Source organism: Podarcis tiliguerta (genome assembly GCF_965153285.1).
Source record: "Podarcis tiliguerta genome assembly, chromosome: 1".
Taxonomy (NCBI): Eukaryota; Metazoa; Chordata; class Lepidosauria; order Squamata; family Lacertidae; genus Podarcis; species Podarcis tiliguerta.
In genome coordinates this window covers 53,854,458-53,881,925 of record NC_139534.1, presented here as the reverse complement: position 1 = coordinate 53,881,925, position 27,468 = coordinate 53,854,458, and the positions used below count along the sequence as shown (strand labels likewise).

The 27,468-nt window shown below is 47.0% G+C and overlaps 3 protein-coding genes across 9 annotated transcripts in view; 2 read left to right on the top strand and 1 right to left on the bottom strand.

Annotated features, from left to right (window-relative positions):
* Positions 1–27,468, top strand: part of MAX (MYC associated factor X) — a 703,696-nt gene that overhangs the window by 295,104 nt on the left and 381,124 nt on the right. The gene's annotated exons all lie outside the window — the stretch shown is intronic.
* On the top strand, positions 2,713–7,321 carry LOC310679291 (glycine N-acyltransferase-like protein 3). 4 transcript variants are annotated; one of them, XM_083444326.1, is made up of 6 exons: positions 2,713–2,793; positions 3,718–3,853; positions 4,669–4,719; positions 5,155–5,281; positions 5,810–5,930; positions 6,634–7,321. In XM_083444326.1, the coding sequence occupies exons 2-6, from the start codon at positions 3,776–3,778 to the stop codon at positions 7,040–7,042; spliced, it is 786 nt and encodes a 261-aa protein (XP_083300452.1). In that variant the 5' UTR covers positions 2,713–2,793; positions 3,718–3,775; the 3' UTR covers positions 7,043–7,321. The 4 variants fall into 4 exon arrangements, with proteins under 4 accessions (XP_083300452.1, XP_083300451.1, XP_083300453.1 ...); XM_083444325.1 differs by having other exon boundaries at positions 4,669–4,776; XM_083444327.1 differs by lacking the exon at positions 4,669–4,719.
* CLCF1 (cardiotrophin like cytokine factor 1) overlaps positions 18,645–27,468 on the bottom strand; it is a 52,260-nt gene continuing 43,436 nt past the window's right edge. For 2 of the 4 annotated variants that reach the window (XM_083443514.1, XM_083443512.1), the window contains exons 2-3: positions 25,916–26,085; positions 18,645–20,699 (exon numbers count right to left, since the gene is read on the bottom strand). In XM_083443514.1, coding sequence (XP_083299640.1) covers positions 20,217–20,699; positions 25,916–26,085 — 653 coding nt within the window. In that variant the 3' untranslated portion in view covers positions 18,645–20,216. Of the gene's footprint in view, positions 20,700–25,915; positions 26,111–27,468 lie in introns of all 4 variants that reach the window. The other 2 variants (XR_014512059.1, XM_083443513.1) reach the window with 2 other exon arrangements.

The window sequence follows — 27,468 nt, the reverse complement described above, 5'->3', positions numbered from 1 at the left end:
CAATGTTCCAGCTCAGGACTGATAGGGGGGGAGTTCCTGTTGAGTCCGATTCGCTGTCATTTCAGGGAGGGATGTGAGTCCTTTGGGAGCAGGGCAGGCCCCGCAAAGAAGTCAGTTATTTTACTTTGCATCGCAGGCCCCTGCTGGAGGGACCTGGTCTTGAAGTTGGTATTGAGGTATTCTGACTGGGGTGACAGAACGGGTCTCCCGCTAGCTAACCCAAGGGCGGACACTTCGGTGGGAAACACCACGGGATTAGCTGAGACTGCCCCACCGCGAGGTCTAAAGGTCGCCGATGAAACCATTTGGTTTATATGTCCGGCCGGATCTTCAGTCAAGTCCGGGCCATTTTTTGATGTGGGTGAAACACTCCCCTGACCAGCTGCCAGCAAAGGTGCCGGGGATGCTCGGCGTGCAGGTACCGTTTGTATGACGGGTCTATGCCGCTCAGGGGAATATGAGGACTCCAGTTCCGGCATTGATGGATTAGATGGTAAGGAATTGTTTTGGTGGGAGGCACTCTGAGTTACACTCTTCGGCGGTGGACTCTGAGGGGGCGAGTCAAAATTTATCAAGAGTTGGGATGAGAGGCCAGCTTGTGTGGCAAAACCTGGTTCTACCGTGCGTCGGTGGGATTTACCCACAAGTGGGGGAGGCATGGTTTTAGGAGCTGGACTGAGATGTGGAAGACTTCCTACTTCCTTAAAACACGACTCCGAAAGGCTGGCAAGGTTATCCTGAACAGTGGACAGGGCTTTTCCCTTCTTCTGGACGTGTATGAGCTGATGATTAAGTGCCTCTAGTCTATCAATTATTTCTTGTTGTTCCCTCGGTGGAAGGTCGCCAAAGGTGGCTAAAAGCTCTCTTTCCTCCGGTGGGGTCAGAGAATTACTTGCGCCAGTGGGATCCTTTAAGGCTCTTGGGGACGTGGGGTAAGTCCAGTTTCGAAATGGATGGATATCCTCCGGAAAAGGAGGCTCGATGTCCCAAGGTGCTCCCGGCCTCTCCGGCAGGGTCCGCTCCGTGTCATAACCGGCAAGTAGGAGGGGATGAATCATGCTATCCATAAAAACTCTTGTTGGGATGATATCGTATCTAGCCAAGAGTGATTTCTGCCTGATGATAGCTGAGGGGATCCTTGGAGAGTAGAACTCAAGCATCACTTTCTGTTGCCTGAGATGCTGGTTCAAAGGTAATACTGCAATGAGATCGCATTGTGTGATTTCTATGTTTAGGAGATTGCTTATATGCTTTTTGACCCCATCCAGAGTGAGCCACCTTGCTGACCCTACCCCGATATTTAGGCAGATTTTCTTAGGTTGCAGAGACAAGGCTTGGTGTTTCAGTGCGGGATTTGGTTTATATTTAGGGATCCCACTTCCTTTTTTGATTGAGGGTAAGGTTCTCTGGCACTTCATTTCCCCCGTAACTGCAGTTGGTTCAGGCTTTGGCCAGAGGTTATCAATTTTATGTTCAAGGTTACATAGCTGGGAGGATAGCACATCAATCTTCTTGAATATGCAATTTAGGGTTCTGACCACAAGGTGGAGATGTTCATGTTGTTCTTGTCTTGCGCAGTCCTCGGCTCCAGCGTCCTGCACCGCCCCCAGTAGGACACTCCCTCTTCCTCCGGACTTGCCATCCACATCTTTAATCTGGGGTAAAAGTAAAGGTAATTCCTCTGGTGTTGACGTTGTTTCTGGTGACATTAGAGGGTGAAAACGGTTCTGGGTTTTCACCCTATAGCAGTGATCAGTGGGGGCACTCCATTTGCCAGACACAGGGGGGTCGGTTTTTGATTGTTTGGCTCTTGGGGAGGGCAGAGCCTCGTCACAGTCCCTTAGGCGTTTGCCTTGGCCCATCGTTATGAGTCTTTTAAAATAGCAGTGCTAAAAGGTATTAAAAGGTAATAAAAATAGAAATACAACCTAATGTGAGCTGGCAAAAAAACCAGTGTGTCGGGAGCTGCCGAAGAATACGGTTATCTGCTCGTTAAAGCTGATTTGTGATGCAGGCTATACAGATTATCGGCAATGTGAACTCCTGGCATGGGCTCCAACACCCTGGAGTAACCTTCAGCAAGAACTTGAAAGGCTGGGAGCCGCAGCACAAATTTCAGGGAGGGTTCGAAATGAACTCCAGCAGAAGCGTCTTATCTTATCGCCATTTCTGCAGCAGCATCTCCAGATCAATCCAAAGCAATCCTCCTTCGTCAGACTTAATTAAAATCTGGCATCACATCAGTGGAAAGTACAGCAATTACTTGTCAGGCAAAATGCAAAACTAAAATAAATAACTTACTCCAGTGGTTGTAAGATCCAAATCGGGAGAAGAGGTCGGAGAGAACTGGAAGGAGGAACCTTACACGGTGGCCATCTTGTCTCTCCCCTCTCTGACAGCAATGTCTGCTCAAGTTTATTCCTGTAGCCAGGACGGTACTGTAATTTAAGTGTTTTTATTATGCAGAACTGTGCGTGCTCATAATGCTCTGACACAGCAGTTGTAAAGGATGAAATGGCAGTCAGAGGGAGAAGAGCAATGTTAATTATATGCTTCACAACTGAAATCACATGGCCATCTAAAGGGAAAGGCCTATAGTCCATTAAGTCCAGGGTAATGTATGTAGATGCACCACTGAACATCAGGGAGATGGCTGTTAATAGTTCATTCATTCTGGTAAACTTACACATTCCCTCCCCGCTCGTTGAAATAAAGCAGCCAACACAAAGAGCTTGCTGAAGGAGACTCTGACTGAGCAGTTTGACAGCACACCAGAGGCTCTTGAGAGAATCTGTAAGTTACGGAAATTATGGGGATGGGGCACATCTTTAAAGTTGTTAAATGTTACAAATGTTATGCATAAATGTATCCTTTAGACCTGGCAGCTCAGGGAAGTTACCTAGCTTTAAAAATCATATAAATCAACTCCTTTGCCAGTTTCCTTCATTCCACTGTCAATTTACTTCATTGGCCAAGGACTTGGAAACCATTCGGTCCCGGCCATAATTCCTCAAGCGGGGGTTATGAACTCACAGGAAGGTACTCATAGGTGTCAATTGCTGGGCAAAGGCACTCCTCCAGACTTGCCCAGGTGGCAAGCTATGCAAATCAAAGTTCTATTGTCCCTTTGTAGTACGTGCTTTGTAGTACTTCCCAATACATATCCTGTATCCGCCTGTTGCCCCAACACATTCCTCCTATGTTAATCATGTATAACCCTCCCCTTTTCTGATGTAGCAATGATGTAGTGATGATGCTTAATGAACTGTATGCTGGGATAAGATAGAAACTTTTAAAAGTCCTTGTCGCCCCATCCTCGGGGTTCAAAATTCCTCTTTGAACCTGTTGCGCAATAAACTTTGGTCTTTAGCTATTTGTTCTGGTTGGTGGCTGGACTCCTCCCTTAATTCTGCAGGGACCCGCAGGCTCTGCCTGACAAGCATCCTCACACCTAGATTTTTCCGTAACACTGTACCACTCAACAAGAAGACACGGAGGACTACAGGCGAGCAAATGGCAGTGTGGTAGAACACCAGTTGCTCATAAGAGAATGTTTTATTCTCTATTTATTGAGGAAAGGATTCCTGTTACATTTAGAAACTCAGTTGTTGCACCATTGTTGGTTAAGTAAGTCCATCATTTCAGTGAAAAAGAAGGCATCTCAGTTTGGGGATTACACTGAGGTACAGAGAACTAGTCTCTCTCTTTCTCTCTCAGGTGCTTACAACCCACACTGTTTCTGCTGGTACCTGCTTCAACCTCTGCCTCCCAAGCTATGTTGATCCTATCCTGCTCTTCCAAGTTGCAGATCCTGGAAGGACTGCTGAAGAAAAGCCTCCCTCAGACACTTCAGGTGATCTTGAGCCATGTATTCTGGGTTATTAGCTAGGAATATGGGACCAGATTCTTGCTTCTTCCCAAAGATCCAAATTTGGAATCTGAGAAGATTTTTTAAATCCAATAAATAGGTGCTTGAATAGGGTACCATACAGATATACTCCACAGAGAGCTAATATTGGCTGCAGCTCCATACTGAGGGTACAGTTGGTGTGAAATGTGTATATAGTATGTGAAATGACCATGTGAAATCCTACAATTAGTTCATTGGGTGAACGAAAGAGGGAGGAAATGTGATTCAGTTTGCATTTATAGGTGAACTTACCTAATTTGCACATTCTGAAGCAATGCATGACAAAACTCAGCTGCCCTTTGAAATCTACATTTCTCTTAATTTTGCTATGAAGTTCTCCAGCCAAGTAACATTCACAAAACTGAGAGGGTAAACTGTGCAATAAAAATGCACATGTAAGTAAAATGACATTGTATTGTGGAAATTGCATTCTAAAAATGTGTGAATTAGTAATAATCATGCATATTAAGCGAAATTAACACAAAAATTCCAATGAACTTTCATTTTTTTAAAATGCAAACTGATGTAGAAATGTGGAGGACTGAGCTTAAGACGAGAAAAATGATAAACTGAGAGAAACAGAAAATCAACTGATTCTTCTATCCCTGTTCATCACTCAGGACACCCCACTCAAGGCATGCAGCAGATACAAGCCTGACACACCACACCACAGATGGCCTCCCCAGACCCCACACATTTCTCCCAGGCTGCCTCCTTCAACTACAGCACCAACTCTGACACCCTATGACTTTTGACAGGTCTGTGGTGAAGTCATGAACATAAACCGTGGGAACCCAGTGGGCCATGAGGTGATTGTGGATTCTTGGCCAGATTTCAAGGTGGTCCTGACTCGTCCACAGAGAGAGGTAATAGCCTTTGTGCAAAGGATAGCTCAATGGGTAGAGCATGAGCCTCTTAATGTCAGGGTCATGGCTTGGAGTCCCAGGTCGGGCAAAGAGATTCCTGCATTGCAGGGGGTTGAACTAGATGATCCTCGTGGTCCCTTCCAGCTCTGTGATCCTCTGATTTTGTGGGAGGTGCTTGGTGGGATGTCAGCAGGAAATGCTGGGTGTTCTGTGCTAGGGCCTCCTCTAAGCCAGACTCAAACTGAAAGGGGATGTTGGCTTTGGTGTAGGAGCACACCTTTGGCATTAACAGCTGCCAAAGGGAGCAGGTGAAACTTCATCATTTCATCTCAACATCTGGAAAAGCTTTACCTGTTAAACTGTATGTCTCTCTTTTAGACTGTTTCTGACAGTTCGGATTCCTTTAACAATATATATGCAGCATTTTATCGGGATCTTGATGCATACAGGAGACTGTTGCTTGACACAGATGCCATCAACTGGGACCAAGCCTTTTCTCTCTGTGGTAACAAGCTGTTCTTTCTAAGGAAGGAGTTATGAGATAAGGAGACTCAGTTTAGTTACTTAATCTAAATTTGATGAGGAAATGGAAGTGACAAAAGTGAATGTAATGGAGAAACATGAGCAAAATAAATACAAAACAATACATGGGGTGGCAGGCGGACACATGAATTAGATTCCAGGTTTTTCTGGATCTGGGTATCTGAGAAGCTGTCTCGCCTCCTACAGCCCACTCCAGTCTCATGAGGATTTTTTTTTAAATGAAAGTTGATATGAAATGTAGAGAACTGAACTGAGAAATTGAGAGAAATTAAAAGTGACAGATTTGCTCTTCCCTACAGACTGCACACGTATTTTCTTCACAGCACCACAAGGACAATAGAACTTTTCACTGTCCAAGGGCAGAAAGAGAGCAACATACCTTGGATGACCATCTACGTGATAGCAGTTCAATATATGTGTACCTAACAATATATGTGTTGCGTCACCCAGCAGCACCATTCTCTTTCTGACTTTTTACTGCTTTGTACAGGGAACCATGATGGGATACATGAGGTCTCTAAAGATGCTGTTGTTCTCAAGAAAGTCCAGTTGACTGCAATTCCCTACTTCATCTACCTGGACGCCAAGCCAGATGAACAGCCTCAGCCCCGGTGAGTGTCCATTGTGCTCCCTACTTCCTGGTTGAGGCACTGGCTAACCTGTGTGCTTCCAATAGGAGAATCTCCATAGTCAAAGTTGGATGGCAGTCTGCCATGGATACTTTAGTTGAAATTCCTGCATTTCAGGGTCCCTTCCAACTCTACAATTCTATGATTCTGCCTATGGACAAACCTGGCATTCACTCCTTCTTGTAGTTGGGATAGCAAAGCACCAAAGGCGTTGCCCACTCTAGAAAGGAAGGAGGAATGCCACACAAAAGGCGATTTGCAACAGGGGTCAAGTTTAGAAAAGGCATCCTAAGAGCAGAATGAGCAGTTCTTTTTGTGACAGGCACCATCTTAGATGAGGCATGCTCTGCTGGGGTGAGATTGAAGGAAGGGGAACACAACTAATCAAACAGTCCCTGATATCTGCCATTCACACACACACACACACACACACACACACAAAATCAGTTGGGGGGATGCATTATTGTTTGCTTCTAACAGGTATCAATTGGTCATTAGTCCAAACTGCTGGATGTTAGGGCAAACGACATGGAATCAGCATCATTTTCATGCCAGCTTGCTAGTGGTTTTACCAGGGTATCTGTCTGGAGTGCTGAACTAGGGAGACTTTGAGGATGAGCCAAGAAGATAATTTCTGCATTCATGTTCAGCTCCCTCCTCATTGCTTATCTTTCTGCTCTCCTAGGCTAGATCCAGGCTTCACTTTTTCCTCCTTAAATAGCTCCCACATTGACCTGCTGAATGAAACGTGGCCCTATGGAGGCAGTGAACACAGCCGGAAATACTTGGCCAACATGGTGCGATGTTTCCCCAGTACCTGCATCCTGGACTCCAATGGTCATCCTATCAGCTGGATCATCACAGAATCTTGGGGCGCATGTGCACACAGCTATACCCTTCCATCCCACCGCCAAAGGGGCTATTCATCTATGGTGCAGAGGGCACATGGCATGCGTGTCCATGCAGCTGGCTTCCCTGTATATGGCCTTGTTGCCCTAGATAATACCCCCCAGCACAAAATGATGGTCTCCCTTGGCTTCCAAAGATTATCTGAACTGTGTCATTACTGCATCCATTCTCCAGCTTCTCAGTGAGAAGAGGAGAGAGCAACAGTCGCTTTCTAGGATCCTGCCCAGTCCTTCCACTCACCAGTCCTCTGAATGAGAGAGACCTATCCACTATTCAATTATGTCCGCTGTTCATCTTTGCATTCCACAGTGTGTTTCTCTCTTCCTTTTGCCTTATTGCATTTTCCTGAATTTTCCTGGCCCCCCCTTATACATTTGACTTTTGATGTTTCAGTTCACGTACATTATACAGGAAGATCACACCTTACGCTTATTTAACTTGAAATATTAAAAAATAAAATAATATATATATAAAAAATTGTCCAGTAGCACCTTAGAGACCAACTAAGTTTGTTCTTGATATCAGAATAAAACTCATACCAAGTACAAATTTAAGGTACTCTAAGGTACTACTAAGGGACGCGGGTGGCGCTGTAGGTTAAACCACAGAGCCTAGGACTTGCTGATCAGAAGGTTGGCGGTTCGAATCCCCGCGACGGGGTGAGCTCCCATTGCTTGGTCCCTGCTCCTGCCAACCTAGCAGTTCAAAAGCACGTCAAAGTGCAAGTAGATAAATAGGTACCGCTCCGGCAGGAAGGTAAACGGTATTTCCGTTTGCTGCTCTGATTCGCCAGAAGCGGCTTAGTCATGCTGGCCACATGACCCGGAAGCTGTACGCCGGCTCCCTCGGCCAATAAAGCGAGATGAGCGCCGCAACCCCAGAGTTGGTCACGGGGTCCCTTTACCTTTACCTAAGTTTCTACTGGACAATTTTTTTATTTTTTTATATATTTCTACTGCATCAGACCAACAACCTTCCTGAATCATTTAACTTGCATGATATCAACCATACGTGACTGAAGGCCACTCGTTGAAATCCTGCAACTTAAATGTAGGCAAGGTATACTCTCTGCCTTACTTGGGAAGCAAGGCTCTCTCTATGAGCCAGCTCTGGAAGCCCTGGGATGCACCCACAGGGGTCTTTCCAAGGTTTCTGTATACACATTTTTGTATATAAGCAGAACGCTTGGAACCAAACCCACACATAAGATGAAACTGTACTGTACCTCAGATCCTAAACGGTCAATGACCAAAGCAGGAACCTAAGGATGTAATAAAATCACTTTTCTGTGACATGTTGTGTTGTTCATCCCAAAGTTGAAGCCTTGTTCCCCAGATGATTGGAAAAACCTTTGCAGGAGGAGGAAGAGGAAGAAGATAACAATGACAAAGTACTTTGTGGTACACGTTTTAAAAGGTGTCAAACATCAAAAAGGTGGACCATTCACAGCCATGGAGTAGATGAGACTGTGAAGGTTCATTTCTTCCTGACCCCAAGGATTCACATTTGTCACTGATGCCTGGTACCCATTGGGATTGGCAAGGTGGAAAGCAAGGAGCCCAATGGTAGGTGGGCCTAGAGCCAATTTCAGGCACAGCCAACTCATTCTAGCTTTGTTCCAATCCTCCTCCTCATTGAATTCTGCAAAGATCACAGCCACACCTTACATTTAAAACACACTTATATCCCTTTAACAGTCATGGCTTCCCCCAAAGAACCCTGGGAAATGTAGTTTCTTGAGGGTCCTGACCTCACTCACAGAGCTGCGGTTTCCAGCATCCTTAACAAACTGCAATTTCCCCACACTCTCCAAGACAGTTAAAATGTTGGAAGAGGGCTTTAAACATATGGGGAGGAAGTGACCTTCAGATGAGGGAGCTGACAGCCAGCACCCCCTACCCCACCCCCCAGGCAGGTTGCAAGCAAGGAGACAGGCACGTGGGCACTGGCTGAGGTTGCTTGGCTTTTGCCCCATTTGCTCTAAGAGACCACCTTCCACGGATGTTTACACACGCAAGACCAGTCATGGCTGCACTGGTGGCTGAAGCGGAAGATTGAGGGCCTATGTCTATTTCCAGCTTCCGAGCAGCAGTTTAGTCATGCTGGCCACCTGACCTGGAAAGCTGTCTGTGGACAAACGCCGGCTCCCTTGGCCTGAAGCGAGATGAGCATCACAACCCCATAGTCACCTTTGACTGGCCTTAACTGTCCAGGGGTCCTTTACCTTACCACTTAGTAAACTGAGTATCAGATCAGAATTCAAAAAGTAAAGGCATGATAGCGCTTTGCAATGAAAGGAAGGGAGCACAGATGCGCACCATCGGCCTGTGACAGAATCAGCAGCAGCCCAAGAGAGATGTTGGGACATCCTCTCCCCCATCTTCCCAGGGCCTGCTCAGGAAAGAGTGGGGTAAAGCAGAAGGGAGGCCGCTCAGACCCAAACACTTGGGCCACCATCTCCCTGTAGGCCTGAATGTACTCCTTCACTCTACATTTTATGTAATTTATTTCTTTTAGGATTGCATTCTGCAGTAAAATTGGTGGGAAGAGTTTAGTAATGAGGGGGACTTCCTATCTTACTCCTATGAAATAGGATTTTAAGATTATGCAGCTATCTAAAATTATTTAACCAAGTCCATATTCTCCGGCTCTTGTCACTCACCTGAGGGAAGGTCTCTGTGGAGAGAGCATGTGACCTGCGACTGAGGCCTTGAATGGTTTTCAGAATCCCCACAGTTCTCAGCCCCCTACTTAGGGGGGAAACTGGAATTTCTGGCAGGGGAAAAGGATTGCAAGGGTGATTCAGTGAAATTACATATCCACTCTCCATTTTCATTAAAACTAGAGTCAGATTACAGCAAGTAGTTGGCAAGACAAATTTATAATGTGGGGCCTGAAGAGGGAAGGGTCTCTGCTCCAGCAAAAAAAGAAAAGGTTAACAGAGTACTTAAGTCGAACAAGCATTTGCTTCCTCTATCCTTACCCCTCATGAAGCTACTATTCTGAGCACCCTTTACAAAACTACATTTCCCAGGATTCTTTTGGAGGGGGGAGATGCTTAAAATGCATAATGTGTGCACAGCCTTTCTCCTGGAAGCTTAATTTCCCAGATTTAAGATTATGATAAAAAATCTCTTTTATATAGTTGGTTTCTAACTTTATTGAAGTCAAGGATAAAAGGCTGCAAACTGAGTCTGAGGCTCTAACTCAGGGTAACTGAACATAACTCTCCCGTATGTTGTAGCAGTTGCTACCAGAGTGCAGGATGAGGACCTGGGAGATGACCAGGGTTCAAATCCCCACTGTGTCATGAAAGTTGCTGTCTGACCCATGGTCAGTCACTGTCTCTCAGCCTGGTCTACCTCACTGTGTGGTTGTGAGGATAAAAAGGGGAGAAGGAGAGCCATGTTTGCCAACTTGTGCTCCTCATTGGAAGATGGGATTTAAATGAAATCAATCAATCATCAATCAAATACAAGACTTTTGTGTATAATAATGTTCCCTACATGGAAAAACAGTCACCTGGCTGCTTCCTCACTACCTCTGCTTTTGTCCACGCTGCGTATTGGTTATACCAGCAAGGAAAATCCAGCTTGATCTGCTCTTGTCTCAGCAGAATGATCAGCAAATGAAGGGGTATTGTTCCATTTTTTAAACAACCGCATGAAGTTAAGCTTTTTCACCTGCCAGGGGCGCCATCTAAAGGGGGGGCTGAGGGATCTCCTCCCCCCCCCCAAAAAAAATGAAGAAGGGGGCCAGGCTCCCTCAGTATGTATTGGGAAAGCAGAAAAAAAAATTCAAACCCTTCCTTGTTTTCAGGAAGGTGTGTCAAATCTTCACCAACAAAAAACCCCAACTTGAGGTGTTTTACCATACGCATCCTAGAGATCTATGAGCAGACATTAATTGCATTTTATAGGAAAGTCATTATGGGGAAAGGTTTTCCTTATGTTCTGCAACAGGTTCAATGATGCCTTCCATTTCAAAATATGATTGAGAAAAAATATTTCTGGAAAGAAGAAAAGAATGATAGAAAGCCTGTGTCGTCCCCACCCCCAAACAAAGCAATAAAGGTGTTTTGTGGAACTAGTTTGTAATCTCCATTCCACAGTGTAGGATAAAGAGGGGCCTGTGATAACCATAAGTGAACTGTTTTCAATTCCATATTTATTAATAAAATAAATGATGGTGCTTAGATACCCACAATTGCATGTGGTGGTGGTATCCTTGATTTGCTCCCATGATATGATAAATGGTTGGGCCATCCATTATTTGCCAAGTTAGACTGTGGCAATCATAACGGGACAACATGCACACGGGACTCTTGTGCTAGATCACCCCAGGATTATAAAGAATTTAACATTTTAAAAAATAAACTACTAATTCAGCAACACAAAAAACATAGTTTTATCCAACTTGCCATGGATTTAAGGGACCAGTTTTTGCACACTCTTGTGAATCAACAAACACATCAAAATAAGTGGGGAAATAACTGTTGTGGACTTCTAGCGATTGATGTGATGTGTGATGTGGTGAAAGCATTTTTATAGATTCAAAGCATTAATGATGTGCGCTTCTGGCCACCAGGTGTCGCTTTTGCCCCCATAAAATGCCACAGCCAGGCGCTATTTAAGCGGGCCATGAAAAATATTAAAAACTAGAAGCTAGCTGTTTAATTTGTCTTCATCAACCAACATGAGGAGGGAAACTGCAAAGCTCAGATTACAGCTATACCTTAGGGTTTTCATAATAAATCTAGGGCAAATCTCCTACTTAATGGAGAGATGAGCTCTAAAATCCCCACTGTTAAAAAGTAAGTATCTGATTCTTAGGGCTGCCAACATGGGTAAGGACACTGGTTATTTTGCTTGTCATATCCGCTTTGAGAATAAATATCAATGTCTAAGTCCTATACTCAAAGCAGATGCTGTTGGTTTTCAGCTCCTATCAACCCCAGTCAGCATGGCCAATGGTCAATGATAATGGGACTTAGGGTCCAGGAATATCTGAAGGGTGACAGGTTAGCCATTCCTGCTTATTTTTTTTTAAAGGAGCATTAGTAGTCAGCTTTCCCATGATGCAACTAGTACCCATCTTTATATCACCATCACAATAATCACCTTAATATCCAGCTCATTCTAATACATCAATGATGTATCTGAACATTAATTTTCCAGCTCCGACATGGGCAGGTACAGTTAGCTATAAAACTAAGATCTTGCCAAAATCTCATGAGAGCTCACAGCGTTTATGAGATCTTGCTAGAATGTGCCGCTATGCAACTCAAGTGAGGAGGTGAGGGGGGTGGCATGTTCTCATTTTGCCTCAGGCGGTGAAACAGAATGTGCTGCCCCTGAAAACAAGGAGCTCTGATCCCCCAGAGGCAAAACCAACTGCTTCTAGATTTGTCCCCATCCTTCTCCATGCTGAATTCAACAATGGCAATGCTAAAACTAAGGTGCCACCACCTCTTGACAGGTTGCAAGAAGGCAGGCAGGTAGCTGGGAACTAGCTGGGAGCAGGCTGAGGCTGGTGGTGCGGCGCTCCATTTGCCCCAATAGACCAGGCTTCGCAGGATGGAAGAGGAACTAAATACTGTTTGGAGATTCCCTACTTCTGCCTTGATAGGGTGGTACACTTCAGCCCCATTCATGGTGCAGCTCAGCACACAATTTATCTCAGCCTATGTCCATATCTCCTCCCACTCCCTGAGGTCACATCTAGATAGATGACACAATAGGAAATGTACAATTGGACATCCCATGGGTTTTTTTGAAGGGCCATTGCTGCTGCACGGCTGCCAGGTTCTGCAGCAGTGGAGGAAAGTGGGCTCCCCTCCACCCTAACACACACAGAATGGGTTTTGAACCCATGCCTCTGAGATTAAGAGTCTAATGCTCTACCAACTGAGCTATCCATCCATCCAATGCAATTTTCCCAGTTGAAGACCTCCTAAAGTTGCTACTTGCCCTGCCACTTTGTCTAGTCGCTCCTTTACTCACAGGGGCAAAACAACGCTGGGTTGACTCCAAAGGGTCTTTTATCAAACATAGGTTCCTGAATAATGCCCTCCCCAGAGACCAATAAGTTTCCCACAAGGCACTGAAAATGGAGGATAAGGGGGCTGCCACTACAGCCATATAAAAATGCCTGTGGTTAGTACAGCTGCCGTGGAGACTGCCATTGACCAGGCCTTCGGTTAGCATTACAGCCTGCCTGGCTAGTGGACAAGTCCAGGGCAGACGACTGCGGGCAAGGGGTGGCTGTGGTTAGCTCAAGGTTGTTTCCTGGCCTCCTTCGTGGAGGCTTTGTCCCCTGCTGGGAATCAAGACTGAGTCAGTTTCTTTCCAGGGCAAGAAACTCCATGAGACAAAGGCAAAACAGGAGATGCTGACCCCAGATGCTGCCCCAGACTCACCCCTGGGAGTTAGGAATCCACTAGGGCATGAATCATCAGGCTGCCCCCCTACCCCACAAGGAGCAAGCGGGGTCTGGGAGAAAGGAGACCTGAACAAGTAGGACGGGGATCAATGCAGCCTCTCTAGCCCTCTCTCCCCCTTCACCCTCAGCCTTTCTCCAGCCTTCCTTTTATCCTTACGCTATGCAGTGACTAATGTATTTTACTAGGCTCAGCTCCAGCTATGGGCTTCATTTTATGGAGCTACGGTGGAGGCCTGACCTGCTTTTATGAACCAAAATCCACATCCTTAGCTCTTGACTCAGAAAAAGAAGAATGCAATCCATTGGTTTCAGGGAAGACTGGCAAAGACCATTCTCAACACCCACTGATGTCCCTCAGGCTCTCTTGGCCCATTTGCTATGGCCTAGGGCTTAAATCCTCTTAGCAAATGCACATTTTGCCCAGCAGGGATGCATCATTTTCATTTGTACATATTCATTAGGTGTAGCATCTCCTTTAAATGCTCTCTGTTAACAGGTTGCCCCGTGCACCCCAAAAACATTTTGACATCTGAGGCAAACCGCAAAATGGCACCCTCATCCCCACTGGAGAAGAAGGGGTGAGTCAAGATCTAAATCAGGAACAGGGGGGAATAAAGATCTACATTGGGGTCTGCTGCTCTTATGGATCCTGCCACCCAAGGGGGTTGCCTCATCTTGCTTTATCCAGCCCAGTTTGCCCTTCATTTTAGAGCACATATTCCAGCTGTAACAATACGTCTTATAGAGCACCAACTGTCTTGCTTTGATATTGGATCAAACAAACTTGCTCACTGACAGTGGTAGCATTCGGGAACCAGATTTGAATATCACAGGTTGATTCCCATCAAAGTAGGGTTCAGCTGCTTTATTAGTGTATCCCAGTACCTTGACTCAACGCCAAGCACTATTTGTCAAGAAACTACAGGATCAGTATGGGTTGTGTCTAACGTCGTGTGAAAGCAGCTACAAAAATTAGCAAGTGGTAGTGTTATGTACTTGAGCTGAATTCTAGATCAATAGGATCCAGAATGCAGCAGTCTGATTGGTCCGCAGGAGCCACCCAATCCAGCTCTAGGTGGAAGTGAATCAGCGACCTGATTGGCCTACAGGAGCAGCCTGAAATTAGCCAATCATGTGCGGCCGATTGTGTAAATAATGTATATCCATCTAGACCTTTTGGGGAAAGTTTCATTCATTGCTACTATGAGCTGAATAAAGAGCATGAAATTCACACTCGACTCTGAGTATATTTCAGGGAGGGCACTGTGTGAGGAGTTAAGCAATAATGTAAACAGATTCTCAATGTTCCCTTAGGTTTCTCCCTCTGCTATCATTGCACCTTTCTGGCTATAACAGTCCTGATCAAAGCAGCTAGAAACAAAGTAGACCATGAGGCCTCCCACCTCAAAAGGGTGCCTGAGTGACCAGTAGGAAGGGGCATCTGAAGAAACCTCTTGGAAGTGAAGAAGTTGGGGTGGTTAACTTTTAGGGATGGGATTCTTGGTGGGAGCAGAGCCCTGTAGGTACAGAATGAGAAACTAGAGTAGGTGTTTGGGGAGGGGGAGAGGAAGAGAGGGATTGTAGATCTGGATAACTTTCTATCTGCCCCGACCCAAGGTGTAGAGCTAAACAAGAAAACCATCAAAGGGGAAGGGAATTCTTAACCAAAGAAGAAGGCAGCTGCCCCCCAAAAAGTTCCTGCACCATGAAGCAGGTGATAAGGAAGACTGGTGCATAACTACCCCAGGGAGGAAATCTGGAAGGAGGACTGGAGCAGGTTTGTTGTCATGCAGCAGCCTTAAAGAGGGAGACGCAATGAAAATCATCTGGAGAGTTGCACAAGAGGAGCAGAGGCGCTATAGCCCAGCTCCTTTGACTGTCACAAGCAATGCATGTGATGGATGGAGAGAGTGGGGGGTAGACAGGGGACGAGCCAGAAGGTTGGGCTCTGTTCTCTCCTTGTTGAATGCTGTAGTGATCTCACCACAGCTGGAAAGGGGCCAAGCAGCCAACCTGGATGCTGAGACCCTCAAGTTATCTATCTCCGGGGGCTGTGGCTGGCTTCTCACAGTCTGTATTGTGCGGCACATTTTAAGAGGTGAGGTGTGGGAGGCCCTGCTAGTGACAGCAGGCGGGGGGGGGGGGGGCTTGGAGCAAGGATCTTTCTGCCGTATTCCTGGCTCAGAGATGGGAGTAAGATCTACGGCGGCTGAGTAGGAGAGCAAGAAGGATGGAGCTGGAGTCTGGAATCTGCAGTCCACCCTGGTTGTTGGTTCTTCTGGGGTTTTTTGTCAGTTGCTGAGACTGTCTCTTTTTCTGTTTATGGACTCCAGCAGCGTTTTATCGCCTTCATAGTGTGGCTCAGGAATAAGCTACCTTCCAACTGGTTGACATTCCCCCTGTTCTCTTGGTACTTCGGGGAAGAACAGTTTACCAAAAAGCAGCTGCTGGATGTTAGAAGTGCCCTCTGCACAGTTACCTTAGGACCACCACCACCCCAAGTTACAGAGAAAGGAAATGGGTATATATATATATATATATATATATATATGCCATATATATGTGACATAACCTTGAGACCCACTGCTACTCTTTCTCTTGAAATGGGCTGAGAGCAGAAGCTGCTTTCACCTTTGGTCCCTGTGTAGAGTTAGGTAGCCAGGCTGCATTCAAGAGAAGTTTATGGTGAATCAGGGAAAGGGAGCCATCATCTCCTGCCTGTTCCTCTTTGCTGTCATCCCAGTTCCTTCTGCAATGCATATTCTCCATCACACTCTGACCAGGAAGCCATGGCGGGCTGTTGTTGGTTTTTGCTCTTACTGTCTCTTGTGGAGGCCCCAGGTTCAGAATTAATTGTGTACTGCCTTGGATTACCTTTGGTGTCTTTCACTTATCCCTTTTTGAACATTCAATCTCTGATTTGTTTTCTGGGAGGTTTGGTGATAGCTGCATACACACCACACATTTAGAGCAAATAGCTTTCCCCCAAGAATCCTGGGAACTGTCATTTACCCAGCACAGAGCTATAATTCCCAGCACCCTTAGCAATCTACAGTTCCCAGGATTCTTGGGCGGAGATGTCATGTCCCATCTTCATGTGCCTCTCCATGAGAGGTCCAGAGAGTGGCAACCCCTTTTCTGCACCAGTTCTCTGTTTGTGGAATGCTCTCCCCAGGGAGTTTCAGCTGGCTCCTTAATTATTATTAATTATTATTATTATTATTATTATTATTATTATTATTATTATTATTAAAATCTGTTTACCCCCCTTCATCACAAGATCTCAGGGCAGTTCAAAGAATAATATACAAGATAAAAAACAAGTAAATAATTTAAATAAAAATAACATTATTTTGTTCCCACAGACACATTTAAAAGGCTGTGGAATATTAAACAGCTACCTCTGGTTGAAGAGGAATGTTTTCACCTGGCACCTAAAATATATATAATGAAAGTGCCAGGTGAACCTCTCCGGGGAAACCATTCCATAAATGGGGAGCCACTACAGAAAAGGCCCATTCTCGTGTTGCCACCCTCACGTGGAGGAGGCACACAAAGAAGGGCCTCAGATGATGGATGCAAAGTCTGAGACAGTTTATATACCTTTAGGGGCCAGGTGAAAATGTTCCTCTTCAACTGGGCCTTTGGCTAATTGACATCTGATGCCCTTATAAATGTGTTGTGGGAAGGGGAGATTATTTGTTTTTTGTTCCTATTTTCATGATATATGTTGTGGGGTTTTTTATATTGTAATTTTATGTTGTGAACCGTCCTAAGATCTACAGATTAAGAGCAGTATACAAATTTAATTAATTTATTAACAATGTGCTTTAAATGTATAGCGTGTACACAGGCAAAGTTATGTCAAAGCAACTGTTCTCCAATGCTTTCCAGTGCATTTCCCTGTAGTTTTCCTTATCACAAAAAGTCTGATCGTTTGAGGAAGCCAGCTTGCTGCCACAACTTCTCAATAAACCGTAATTGCACCGTCTGAGTTTGCAGGCACGTCATTGAATCCCACCCAAAAACAGAGGTGGACATTAGGGTTCGCTCTTGCCTCGTTTGCTCAGCTGGAAATGGCCAAGATTGATTCTACAAGGATAGATGGCCAACAACTCTTATGCACAGAGACAGGATATCCTGGTTGTACTGCCATGGATGGAAAGCTACTACTGTGGTTCAAATTAGGAGGTGAACTTTCCCCCATCGCTGTGGTTCTGGAATCAGCAACGTGATGCCCGTGGGACCCCAGAGGGCTGTTGTGGCACCTGCTAGGCCACCTGCTCTGCTCCCCACCCCCCAAGATTAACACACATCCAAAACAGAATTAAAATGGTGTCCCTGTGTTGCTGCTCCAGCTGCTTGTGGCTCCTTGCTAGGTTTTTGTTGCACCTGCTCACTTCTGTTCTGCTTTAGAGGGCAGGTGGCCTTTGGATTGGTTGGAGGAAGAAAGATAAGGACCTGTGATGGTGGCGGTGGTAGCTGAAGTGTGTCTGTGTGTCCATGTCCTGAGGAAGGAAAGGTAGCAAGGGGAGGGGAGACAGAAAAGAGGTGGGGATGTTGGGGGTGAAAAAATAAGCCATGGGAAGGCAATAAAGGGATAAGCTGGAGCTATGGATGAAGGGTGGGTGGCGCCTCAGGGGAGTAAAAAGACAGCAGATGGGGCCTGGGATGTAGGCAAAAGGAGGAATGTGTGTGTTGGGATGAATTTGGTGAATGCTTATAAATGAGTGGATGGTGTGCGGAATGTGTGTACAGGGGGAAGGGATTCACAAAAAGAGAGTTTTGTCATTAGTCACTATCCCATGGCAGGCATTTTGGGGTGTGGAGCCCACAGGTTTTTTAAAAAGAACACCACCACAATGTACCCACAAATCCAGGCTACAGCTTCCACTGTCTTTGTGCTGGAGCCCACGTTCTCCTTTTCATTTATTTTAGGACATAAAATGGGAAGGGAAGGAGATGGATAGGTTCTGGGGCCAATGCAATAATCCTGTAAATTGAGCTTCTCCCATCTACATCATCGCTTTTGGGGGCAAAGTGAGTAACCCAGGATTTGTTTGGCTTAAAGGAGATGGCACACTGTGTGTTTCATGACCCCGGCCTTCTTGTTGCAGGAGTGGGGAACCTGTGGCTCTCTGGAGGTTGTTGGACTCCAGCTCCCATTAGTCCCCAGATCACAAGCCCAATGAATGATGGGAATTGTAGTCCTACAACTGGGGGCACTGGGTACAAAACCCAGTTGAATGAAGGTATTTGAATGCACACACAAAGTTTGTTTACTGCGTATAAAAGAAGATCTGCCCAGAGAATGCTCTGCAGAGAAACAAATAAGGCCAGCATAGCTCCTGGAGAAAGCCTTTTATTTGTTAATACAAGAATAGAAATTCTGCAATAAATACAATCTAATAAATAACATCTGAAAATAAATAAATATTAATACAGACAAACTGAGAATAACACAACCTGACAGTGGGGAGGGGGGGCAGAAGGAGAGGGGAGGGGGGAGAGAGAGACCTATGGACTGGGCCACCTATGGGAAACTCCTCCCCTTGTCCTTTGCTGGTGACAGTAAACCGCACAACCTCACTAGGCCCGCCTGCCACAGTGGGGAGGGAGAGGTACAGGCAGGCGGAGACCACTCCTGGTGCTGGCTAAGAAGATGTCCCTGTCGTGGGCAACTCTGCTGCAGCTTTTGGCTTTGATGAATGATAGGGGAGCCTCTTGAGTTGACCACTGCAAAAGAGAGAGAAAAAGGCTGAAAGCTCGCCAGTGCCTGCATTAAACCATATCCCTTATGTTTCATGCCTTATTGCAACACCTATTCAGAGTCCCATTTTGCCCTTGCAGGGTGAGGTTGCCTCTAGAGCAGGGGTAGGGAACTGCCAGCCTGCAATCTTCCAGCCCCACCTGCTGCCTAGCTGATCAGGAATCAAGGGAGCAGGCCTGGGACACTGCTCTCTTTCTTGTTGCTCATCTGTTCCTCAGTCAGGAGGAGACTGCAGGGAGGGGAGGTTGTGCGTGTTTGCAGCGCAATGTGCATGCATGTGTCTGAGAAAGAGTGTGGGGCAGCCCCCTTTGCAGCCCACCACTCATCTGCCACCCAATCTCCTGAGCAGCTGGTGGATAGAGATGAGACTGCAGAGAGGGAATTTCTCTGCATGCATGTCTGTGCACATGTGTGTGTGTGGGGGGTGAAAGACGGAATACGGTATCTCCACCTGCTGCAAGCTCTGGCTCTGTCTGATTTGCTTTTGGCGCCTGGAAGAATTAACCAGGTGAGGATGTGACCCCCAGCTTCAGGTTCCCCACCCCTGCTGCAGAGTTCATGGCCCGAAAGGAAGGCCAGAGCTGGGCATCATCTTGAGCCAGCGGGTTTGATCAGAGGCAGGTTTGTGGGAAGTAAACCCCCTTCGTAAGCACCTAATTGGCACAATCCTCTATGAGAAAGAGAGAGAGAGAGCACAAGCAGGAACCCAGGCTCTGGGGGAGCTCCATTTAAGGAAAGCAGAGTGCCAGAGGTGGAGGCTGCCAGATGTTCGCTGCCCTGCAGCCAGGGCTTTATTGCTCATCACTGGGGTGGGAGGGAGCAGGGCTTTTCATCTGATCCTGGAAAATTAATGGCCCCCTCTGGGAAGAACAAGAGAAAGGCAGGCCACTGAGAAGGCGGAGGAAGGAAGGGAAGGAAGAAACAGATAGGTGTGGGTTTGCTCACCTAGAGGCACGGCTTCATAATAGAGAGCAGTGCAGCACCATGAAGGTGTGGCAGCAGGAGTCAGGTTGGAGGTGGGCTGGAGGTGGAGAGGGGCAGGCAGGCTGTGGGTTCGGGGGGGGGGCTCTGGAAAGCCCTTGGCCTTGAGGGGCAGGTATGACGTCAGTGGACGAGGCGAAGGCAGAGAGGCTGGTGAAGGGCAGGGCTCAGAAGCCCCTGCTCTCGAGGTGCAGCATAACAGCAGAAGGGGGCACCCTCTTGCGCAGCCTGTTGAAGTCCTTGGCCGAGCGCCACAGCCAGGTCTGCAGCTCCTTGAGCAGCCAAAAGTCGTCCATCTTGCGCAGGAACTGGCTGCGGAGCGGAGGCGTACCATCCGTCGGTGTGGGCGGAAGCTGGTAGCCCAGGGAAGCCATGATGCCGGCGATGGAGCCCAGCAGCCCTTGCAGGCTGGCGCGGAAGTGTGCGAGGCTGTGGCGCAGGGTGGGCATGGCGACTGGGGATTTCCCATCCATGGTGCTCAGGTAGCACAGCAGGTGGCTGTAGGCCTGGTAGTTGGCTGCCAGCCGGGCATTGTCATTCAGGCTGTGCCATTCCTGAAAGTCCACGGTGGCGCTGGGCACAGCCTCTGCCCCGATTAGCCGGGGAGGATCAAAGTCCGGCTCATTGAAAGGTGGCCCCAGGTAGCTGAGCTGAGGGTGGAAAGACAAGCGGGTGGTTAGACATGCTTCTTATACGGGAGTAGCGCAGTTGCACATACCATTCCACTCATCCTTTCCACAAGCTCTTCCTCCTGCTCCCACTCAGTGAGGCGGTGAGGTATGGCAGTATGAGAGCGAGCAATTTTAATTCCTTAGCGATATGCACAACAACACCAGGCATGAGCGCACACTGACATCCTTTATTAGTCTGAACAGCTGCATTGTGTATGTGTGCCCGGTGCATGCAAATATTATGGGATCCACTGACATGCTGATTATCTCCTTTTTACCCGGTGACATATTGCGACTGCAGCACGGTCAGATAGGCACTTAGTGAGAGATCCCTGCTTTGCCCTGAATATTCTGGTAGACACACGCAAACACACACACACACACATTTATTCACACCCGCTTGCCCTGCTAAGCTGCGTTCCTGGGATTCCCCGCCCCACCCCCCTCTGCCAGCATTGGTGCCCTGAGGGGCAGCAGGATTGCCCAGGCAGCGGGGTGAGCGGGTGGGGTGAAGCACAGAGCGGAAGGGAGGTGTGTCAAAGCCCGCGGCTGTGTGAACAATCTGACAAGCTCAGGAGACAAATTAATTTCCTCTGTGTCGCCCGGGGGCAAGTAGGGACGGGTTCTCCCCAAACAACACGCCAGCAGAAACCAACTCACAGAGCAGGCTGGGACGTGGCCAACGCCATGAGACCAGCGGGGGGGGGGCGGGGGGAGGAAAGCTGAAGCGTGACTTCTCTAATACTTAAAGGGCCTGGACTTTAAGATCAAAGAAAGGAAGTGGGTTTTTTCTTTTTTTCTAGACAGCCGGTGTGGTGTAGTGATGACAGCACTGGGCTGGGACCTGGGAGACCAAGGTTCAAATCCTAACTCAGCCAGGAAGCTCCTTGGGCGACCTTGGGGCCAGTCACTCGCTCCCAGCTGAACCTACCACACAGGGTTGTTGGGAGGATGAAACAGGGAAGTGGTGAAACAGGGAAGTGTGAGGAAAGGCAGAATTTAAATGCAATAAGTAAATCAGAGTAAGCAAAGAAGATGGCGTGAGGCAGCCAGATGGGAAGCTAATTGGGAGACGTGTTACTGAAGAATCTAAAGAGGGTTTGTGTGGGCCTTCAGCACACAGGCTTGCCTTTCCCATTTTGCCTTTTCTTGTAGGGCTTAATACAGACAGTGGCCCTCAGGCAAGCCTTGGGCCAGCATGTGCCCCACTTGTAGCCATGCTGTTGTCCTTAAGTGGTCAAAAGGAATGAATTCTATCCTCACACTCACCCCATCCCACCAGTGAATCTCAAAAAGATTTCAAAATGATATTTTGGGTTCTTTTAATTGGGGTGCGTTTTTTTATTTATTTGTTTGTTTTGCTTCTGAGCCTTCATTCATTTGTTTATTACGTTCTTATCCTGCTTTTCAGACAATGATGGTCTCTGAAAGCAGCTCGCATCAATAATAGAGAGAGAGAGAGAGTAGAGAGAGAGAAGTCCCGCCAATAGTAAAAACACAAATTTTAAAAGACAAGACTTCAAAGCGCAGGTTGCAGTCAAGCTTTTCTTACAAACAAGTTGTTTCTATGGGCAAAGGAAGGAAGGGTCTCTTGAGGGAGAGTGCATTGGCTCTCAGGCTTCCCTGAGCATCAGTACAGAACTGCTAAAAGTGAGCCACAAGGTAAGCTTTGCTGAAAGTGTTGGGGGGGAGCAAGGAGAAGGGAATACGATGCAACTGAAATTTGGGCAGCAACAGCAGCAGTGCTCAAAAGGATTCTGCCTGAATGCTCTCTTCTGGACACTAGAGTTTTGCTCTGTATTAAATTTTAAGATGGGTAGGTACCAAAATTATGTTTCAAGGTTATTAAAAAAATATGCCAGGAAACACTAAGGCCAGGTTCCCGTAGAAATTATGGGGTGGGGGATTGTTTGCTTTTTACCATTTATTCTGTTTCATCTACTCTTGAGAAGGATCAAAAAGTGACTATGGGAATCTCTTAGTTTTCTGAGATTTTATCAGGCGTTGTTGATATATATATATTCAAACTTATCTTTGAAGCTGTATGGGCTAGAAAATTGGTTTTCTGTTGTTGTTGTTTTAAAAGATTAGAAAGCAGAGAATTCTCAGGAATTGCAAATCATATATTTGCACAGAGCTGCTGAAATTCACACCACCCTTGTTTTAAGGTCTGGCCTAGACAGTGGTTGTCCATGGTCCCAGCTAGAGATGCCACTGGACTTAGTGCTGGGAGCATAGAAAGGAAAGGCAGGCACTCCCTCCCCCCTTGCATGTGCTCATGCCCACCACAGCAGATGATGGCCAAATCCTGCAATCCTCCCTATTGACCCAGCAAACAAGCAGGCAAGGACCACTGCAGGTTGAAAACACCTTGGGCCTTCCTACTTTGGAGATTTGATGCACTTGAATGGCACATCCAATCCCCAAATAAGACCCATGCAGCTGTGACCCCAGTGTTCCTCAGCTGTCAAGATGTTTTATTTCATTTCCCCCCAGCTGTTTGAATAGCCTCCTCTGTCCACAGCTTACATCGCCACATATGGGAGCAGCTTTGCTTCAGTAGAAATCCCTTGGCAGAAATTTCACAACATCCCTCAAGAAGCAGCCAACAAGACAGCACAATTGACTGGTTTCCTTCTTCTATACTGATACAGAAGCCCCGGGGCTATGCGGCAGTGCGCATGCGGGCACATGGGTGTGCATTTCCTGTCCTGATGAGTCAGATTGCCAATCATTTTGCACCAGTGAATGCCAACCTACTTACGGGAACGCTGAAGGTAAGGAGGCAACCATCAGGACGTACAGAGAATATGGGAATCATAATGAAATGCAATGGTTGCATATGCTATTATATTAGGCCTATGCAGTGCTAAATTTTAAACTGGAGCTCTGATAGTGGAGAAGGCCTGATTTCTGCTGGAAACAGCATAACCTCCAATGGTAGCCGATGCAGTCCTCCCTAGCCTTAATCTCCTTAAGCCATGAGAAGATTCCTTTTATTACTGCCCCAGTTCCTCTCCCGGCATCTCTACGGAATAGCCTCTCCCTGTTAACTTCTGGCTCCCTCCAAAGATAGGCAACTTCTTAACAGTAACTTCTTATTTCAACAAAAGGGCTCAACAATTCCAACCCCTGTCTTGCTCCAAAAAATGTTTGCAAGGAGATTTGTGTTCTTTACACATTCTGGATCTTTGAGCACATGAGCCCGGTGAAAAGAAAAGTATGGGCCTTTCAAGCCTGCATGAAGGGACACATTTTTTGTCCGTCAAATGGAAATGGGATGGGCTCCTAAAAACCATAACCTCAAGAGGTAGGACTGCTCTATCCAAAGGAACCACAAATGTTCCAAAGCATCACAAATCTGCAGTGATATCTCATGAAGGGTTAGATTATTGCCTCTATAGGAATTCACCCTTACTGTCCTCATAGGAAGGTGAAGACAGATGAAACATTGACCTGGTCCAAACCATGACTTAGCACATACGTGTGAGCATGCTGGCTCTTGGAGAGGAGATTGTGGCTCCTTTGCTCTTCCTCTGGTCCTGCTGCCACCAGCTAAGTCATGGTTTGGCTTAGCAAGTTGTCCAAAGCCAGGCTTATGGTTTATCTTCCTCCAGATGAACCATGAGCCTTAACATGCTAATTGTGCATTTAGGCCCCCACCTAGTGGCCTGGGCGTAGCAAGGATTTTGGTGGGGGGAGTTGTTGAGCTTTTTGGGGGAGATCATGGGTAAAAAAACAAAAACACCCCAAAAAGAGGGCATTATGGTGGGCAGGCTTTTGTTAGAGGGGCAGGCTTCTGCTTGATGGGCGGAACTTTAGTTAATTACCAGTAAGTATTTTTAATGCTTTTCAATACAGTGGCTCATTATGGGAATTATGTGTTATAACTGGGGGCTCCTGTTAGAGAATGTTGTTCCAGCTGATGTTGTGGCACACAGGAAGGCAACAAATAAGATGGACATAAGGTAAAGGTAAAGGGACCCCTGACCATTAGGTTCAGTCGTGACCGACTCTGGGGTGGTGGCACTCATCTCGCTTGCCGAGGGAGCCAGCGTACAGCTTCCAGGTTATGTTGCCAGCATGACTAAGCCGCTTCTGGCGAACCAGAGCAGCGCACGGAAAACACCGTCTACCTTCCCACCAGAGCGGTACCTATTTATCTACTTGCACTTTGACGTGCTTTCGAACTGCTAGGTTGGCAGGAGCTGGGACCGAGCATCGGGAGCTCACCCTGTCGCAGGGATTTGAACTGCCAACCTTCTGATCGGCAAGCCCTAGGCTCTGTGGTTTAGACCACAGCGTGGGTCCACTTCTTATTTTACCTATGGGGATCCAGGCTTCTCAATTTTGTGTTTAAAAAAGGAAGCTTCTTGAACCCAGATATGCTGGAAAATATGAGCCACTACACTTTCCCATACCCGAACCAAATCAATACCTTGGTTTCACTCTTGTGACTGCTCTTGATGAAAGCTCAGTGCCAGGGAACGCAGCCCAGGGGTAGGGCTTGGAATGCCAGGTAGGCCAGGGAGCAGGGATGCCATGCAGATAGATGAGGGTCTGCCCCCAGTCTCTGCTCTCCACGCAGCCGGGCGTTTCCCTGGCGAGTTCTGACAGACAAGGCCTCACCTCACCCCAGCAAGAGATGCACAACAGATTGTAAACAGGGAGACTCCACCGGTGCCTGAAGGCAGGGAGGGGGAAGCATGTCAGATATTCTGCCAAGTGAGGGCCATGGCTGGGGAAAGAGCCGTATTTTAGCTATTCACCATGCAGAAGGAAATTTCGGGGTGGGGGTGGCGTGTTTTGCAGATGGTGTTGTTAAGAGGGTGTTGCAGGCAGTTTAAAGTCTTAGAATGTCTGCCTGCATGAATCCCTTCCCCACATACTGAGCGGAGGCAGATGCTGTCGCCTGTTGATACACTCCTCTTTGCACTGAGCTTTTGGGATTAAAGTTATGCATGTGCCTGCAATCCACTGGATTCTCAACTCGGTAGAGAGAGAAACGCAGCCTGACCTCACCTAGCGACAGAGACATCAGAGATGAAAGAGAGAGTGAAGCACAGTTTACAGAGAGGGAATAGAGTCTGGGCAGGAGGAGGAAGAAGAAAGGGCACGCAAGGGAAGGGAGAGCTGTTTCCTACTAGGTTGCTCAACTCAGTAGTCCCCAACCCTCTCCAAGCTTCTACACTCACATAAGTAGCCGCAAGCGAGTGCAGCTGGTGTTCCAGGTAGCGAGTAAGGTCGTACGTCTGCTGGATGGACTGTCTGGTGGTAGTCACTTGGTCCGTGCTGTTCAGTGCAGGCACCACAGGCAGGTTCCAGAGCGTGGCACACAGGAAGGCAAGGATCCCCCACGAATCTCCTGCAGGGAGCACACTTGTAAGGAGCTGTGGGCGAAGGGAGCACTGTGACAGGGGGAGCAAAGCCTGCATCGCCCATTCCCACCTCACACCACCATTCCCAGGAGAAGACACAGGGACAAAGTGCTCAACGCAGCCTGCTTCTATAGCCCAGTTCATATAAAAATATATACCCCAACATTTATTGCATAGTCCAAAGACGGCAGTTCAGACCTCCAAAGAACTTGGCTGAGAGTTGTCCAGGGTTTTGATGCTGGCCCCACCTTGGATAACAACAGGGACAAAGAGAAGGAGCAAACTACAAAAAGGACTTTGCCATTATCCCCACCACCACACCCTTTGCCCAGGGCCAGAGCAGCCTTGTTCTCTTCATGTAAACAAGATGGTTCCAACTGCCCTCTAACCACTACCAACTCATCAGAAACTTTTGTTGTTTTCCAATGCACAGTCTGATCCCATTCATCATGCCAGTAGAAATAAGACAAACTTTCATCATGACAGTGGCAGGGCAGAAAGGGTTATCTTCTCTCCCTCCCCACCACCCAAATGGCTTCTATTAGCATTTACATTACAGAAAGTGTGCGTGTTAACTGCATTCACACAACTGATGCTATATCTAGGCTGGGCCCCAAGGAACGATGGGAACTGGAGACAAGATTCATCAACCTGGTTCAAGGCATAAAGGCCACACATAATACAGTTGTACCTTGGTTTTCGAACAGCTTCGTTCTCAAATGTTTTGGCTCCCGAACACTGCAAACCTGGAAGTTACTGTTCTGGTTTGCTAACTGCTTTTAGAAGCCGAATGTCTGACGGGGCTTCTGCTGCTTCCGATTGGCTGCAGGAGCTTCCTGCAGCCAATCAGAAGTTGCACTTTGGTTTCCGAACGTTTTGGAAGTTGAATGGACTTCCAGAACGGATTCTGTTCAACTTCCAAGGTACAACTGTACCTGTTTTTCCACAGGCGCCTCCCCACCAGCATTCACTGCTGTAGATGCATAATGCAGGACCCTGGATGGCAATGGGTCACCATGAAAATTTAGATTTGGGGCAAGGGACTGTTTTTGTGGCAGGACATGGCTAATGCTTTAGGTCAGGGATGGAGAGCCTGTTGCCTTCCAGGTGTCATTAGCCTACAACTCCCATTAGCCCCATCCAGCATGGCCAACAGGGATGATGGGAATTGTGGTCCAACAACATCTGGAGGGCATCAGGAGCCATATCCATACTATAGGCAAGTGGAGCAGGCTGGTGGGAGAGTTTAGGTTGGCGATCAAGTTCATTGCTACATGTGTAATATCTAACTGCACCTGCTTAGTAAATACAATATCTGTTTTCACATTATGCGTACAGGTTAGGGGACTGCACTGAGTACATAAACAGAA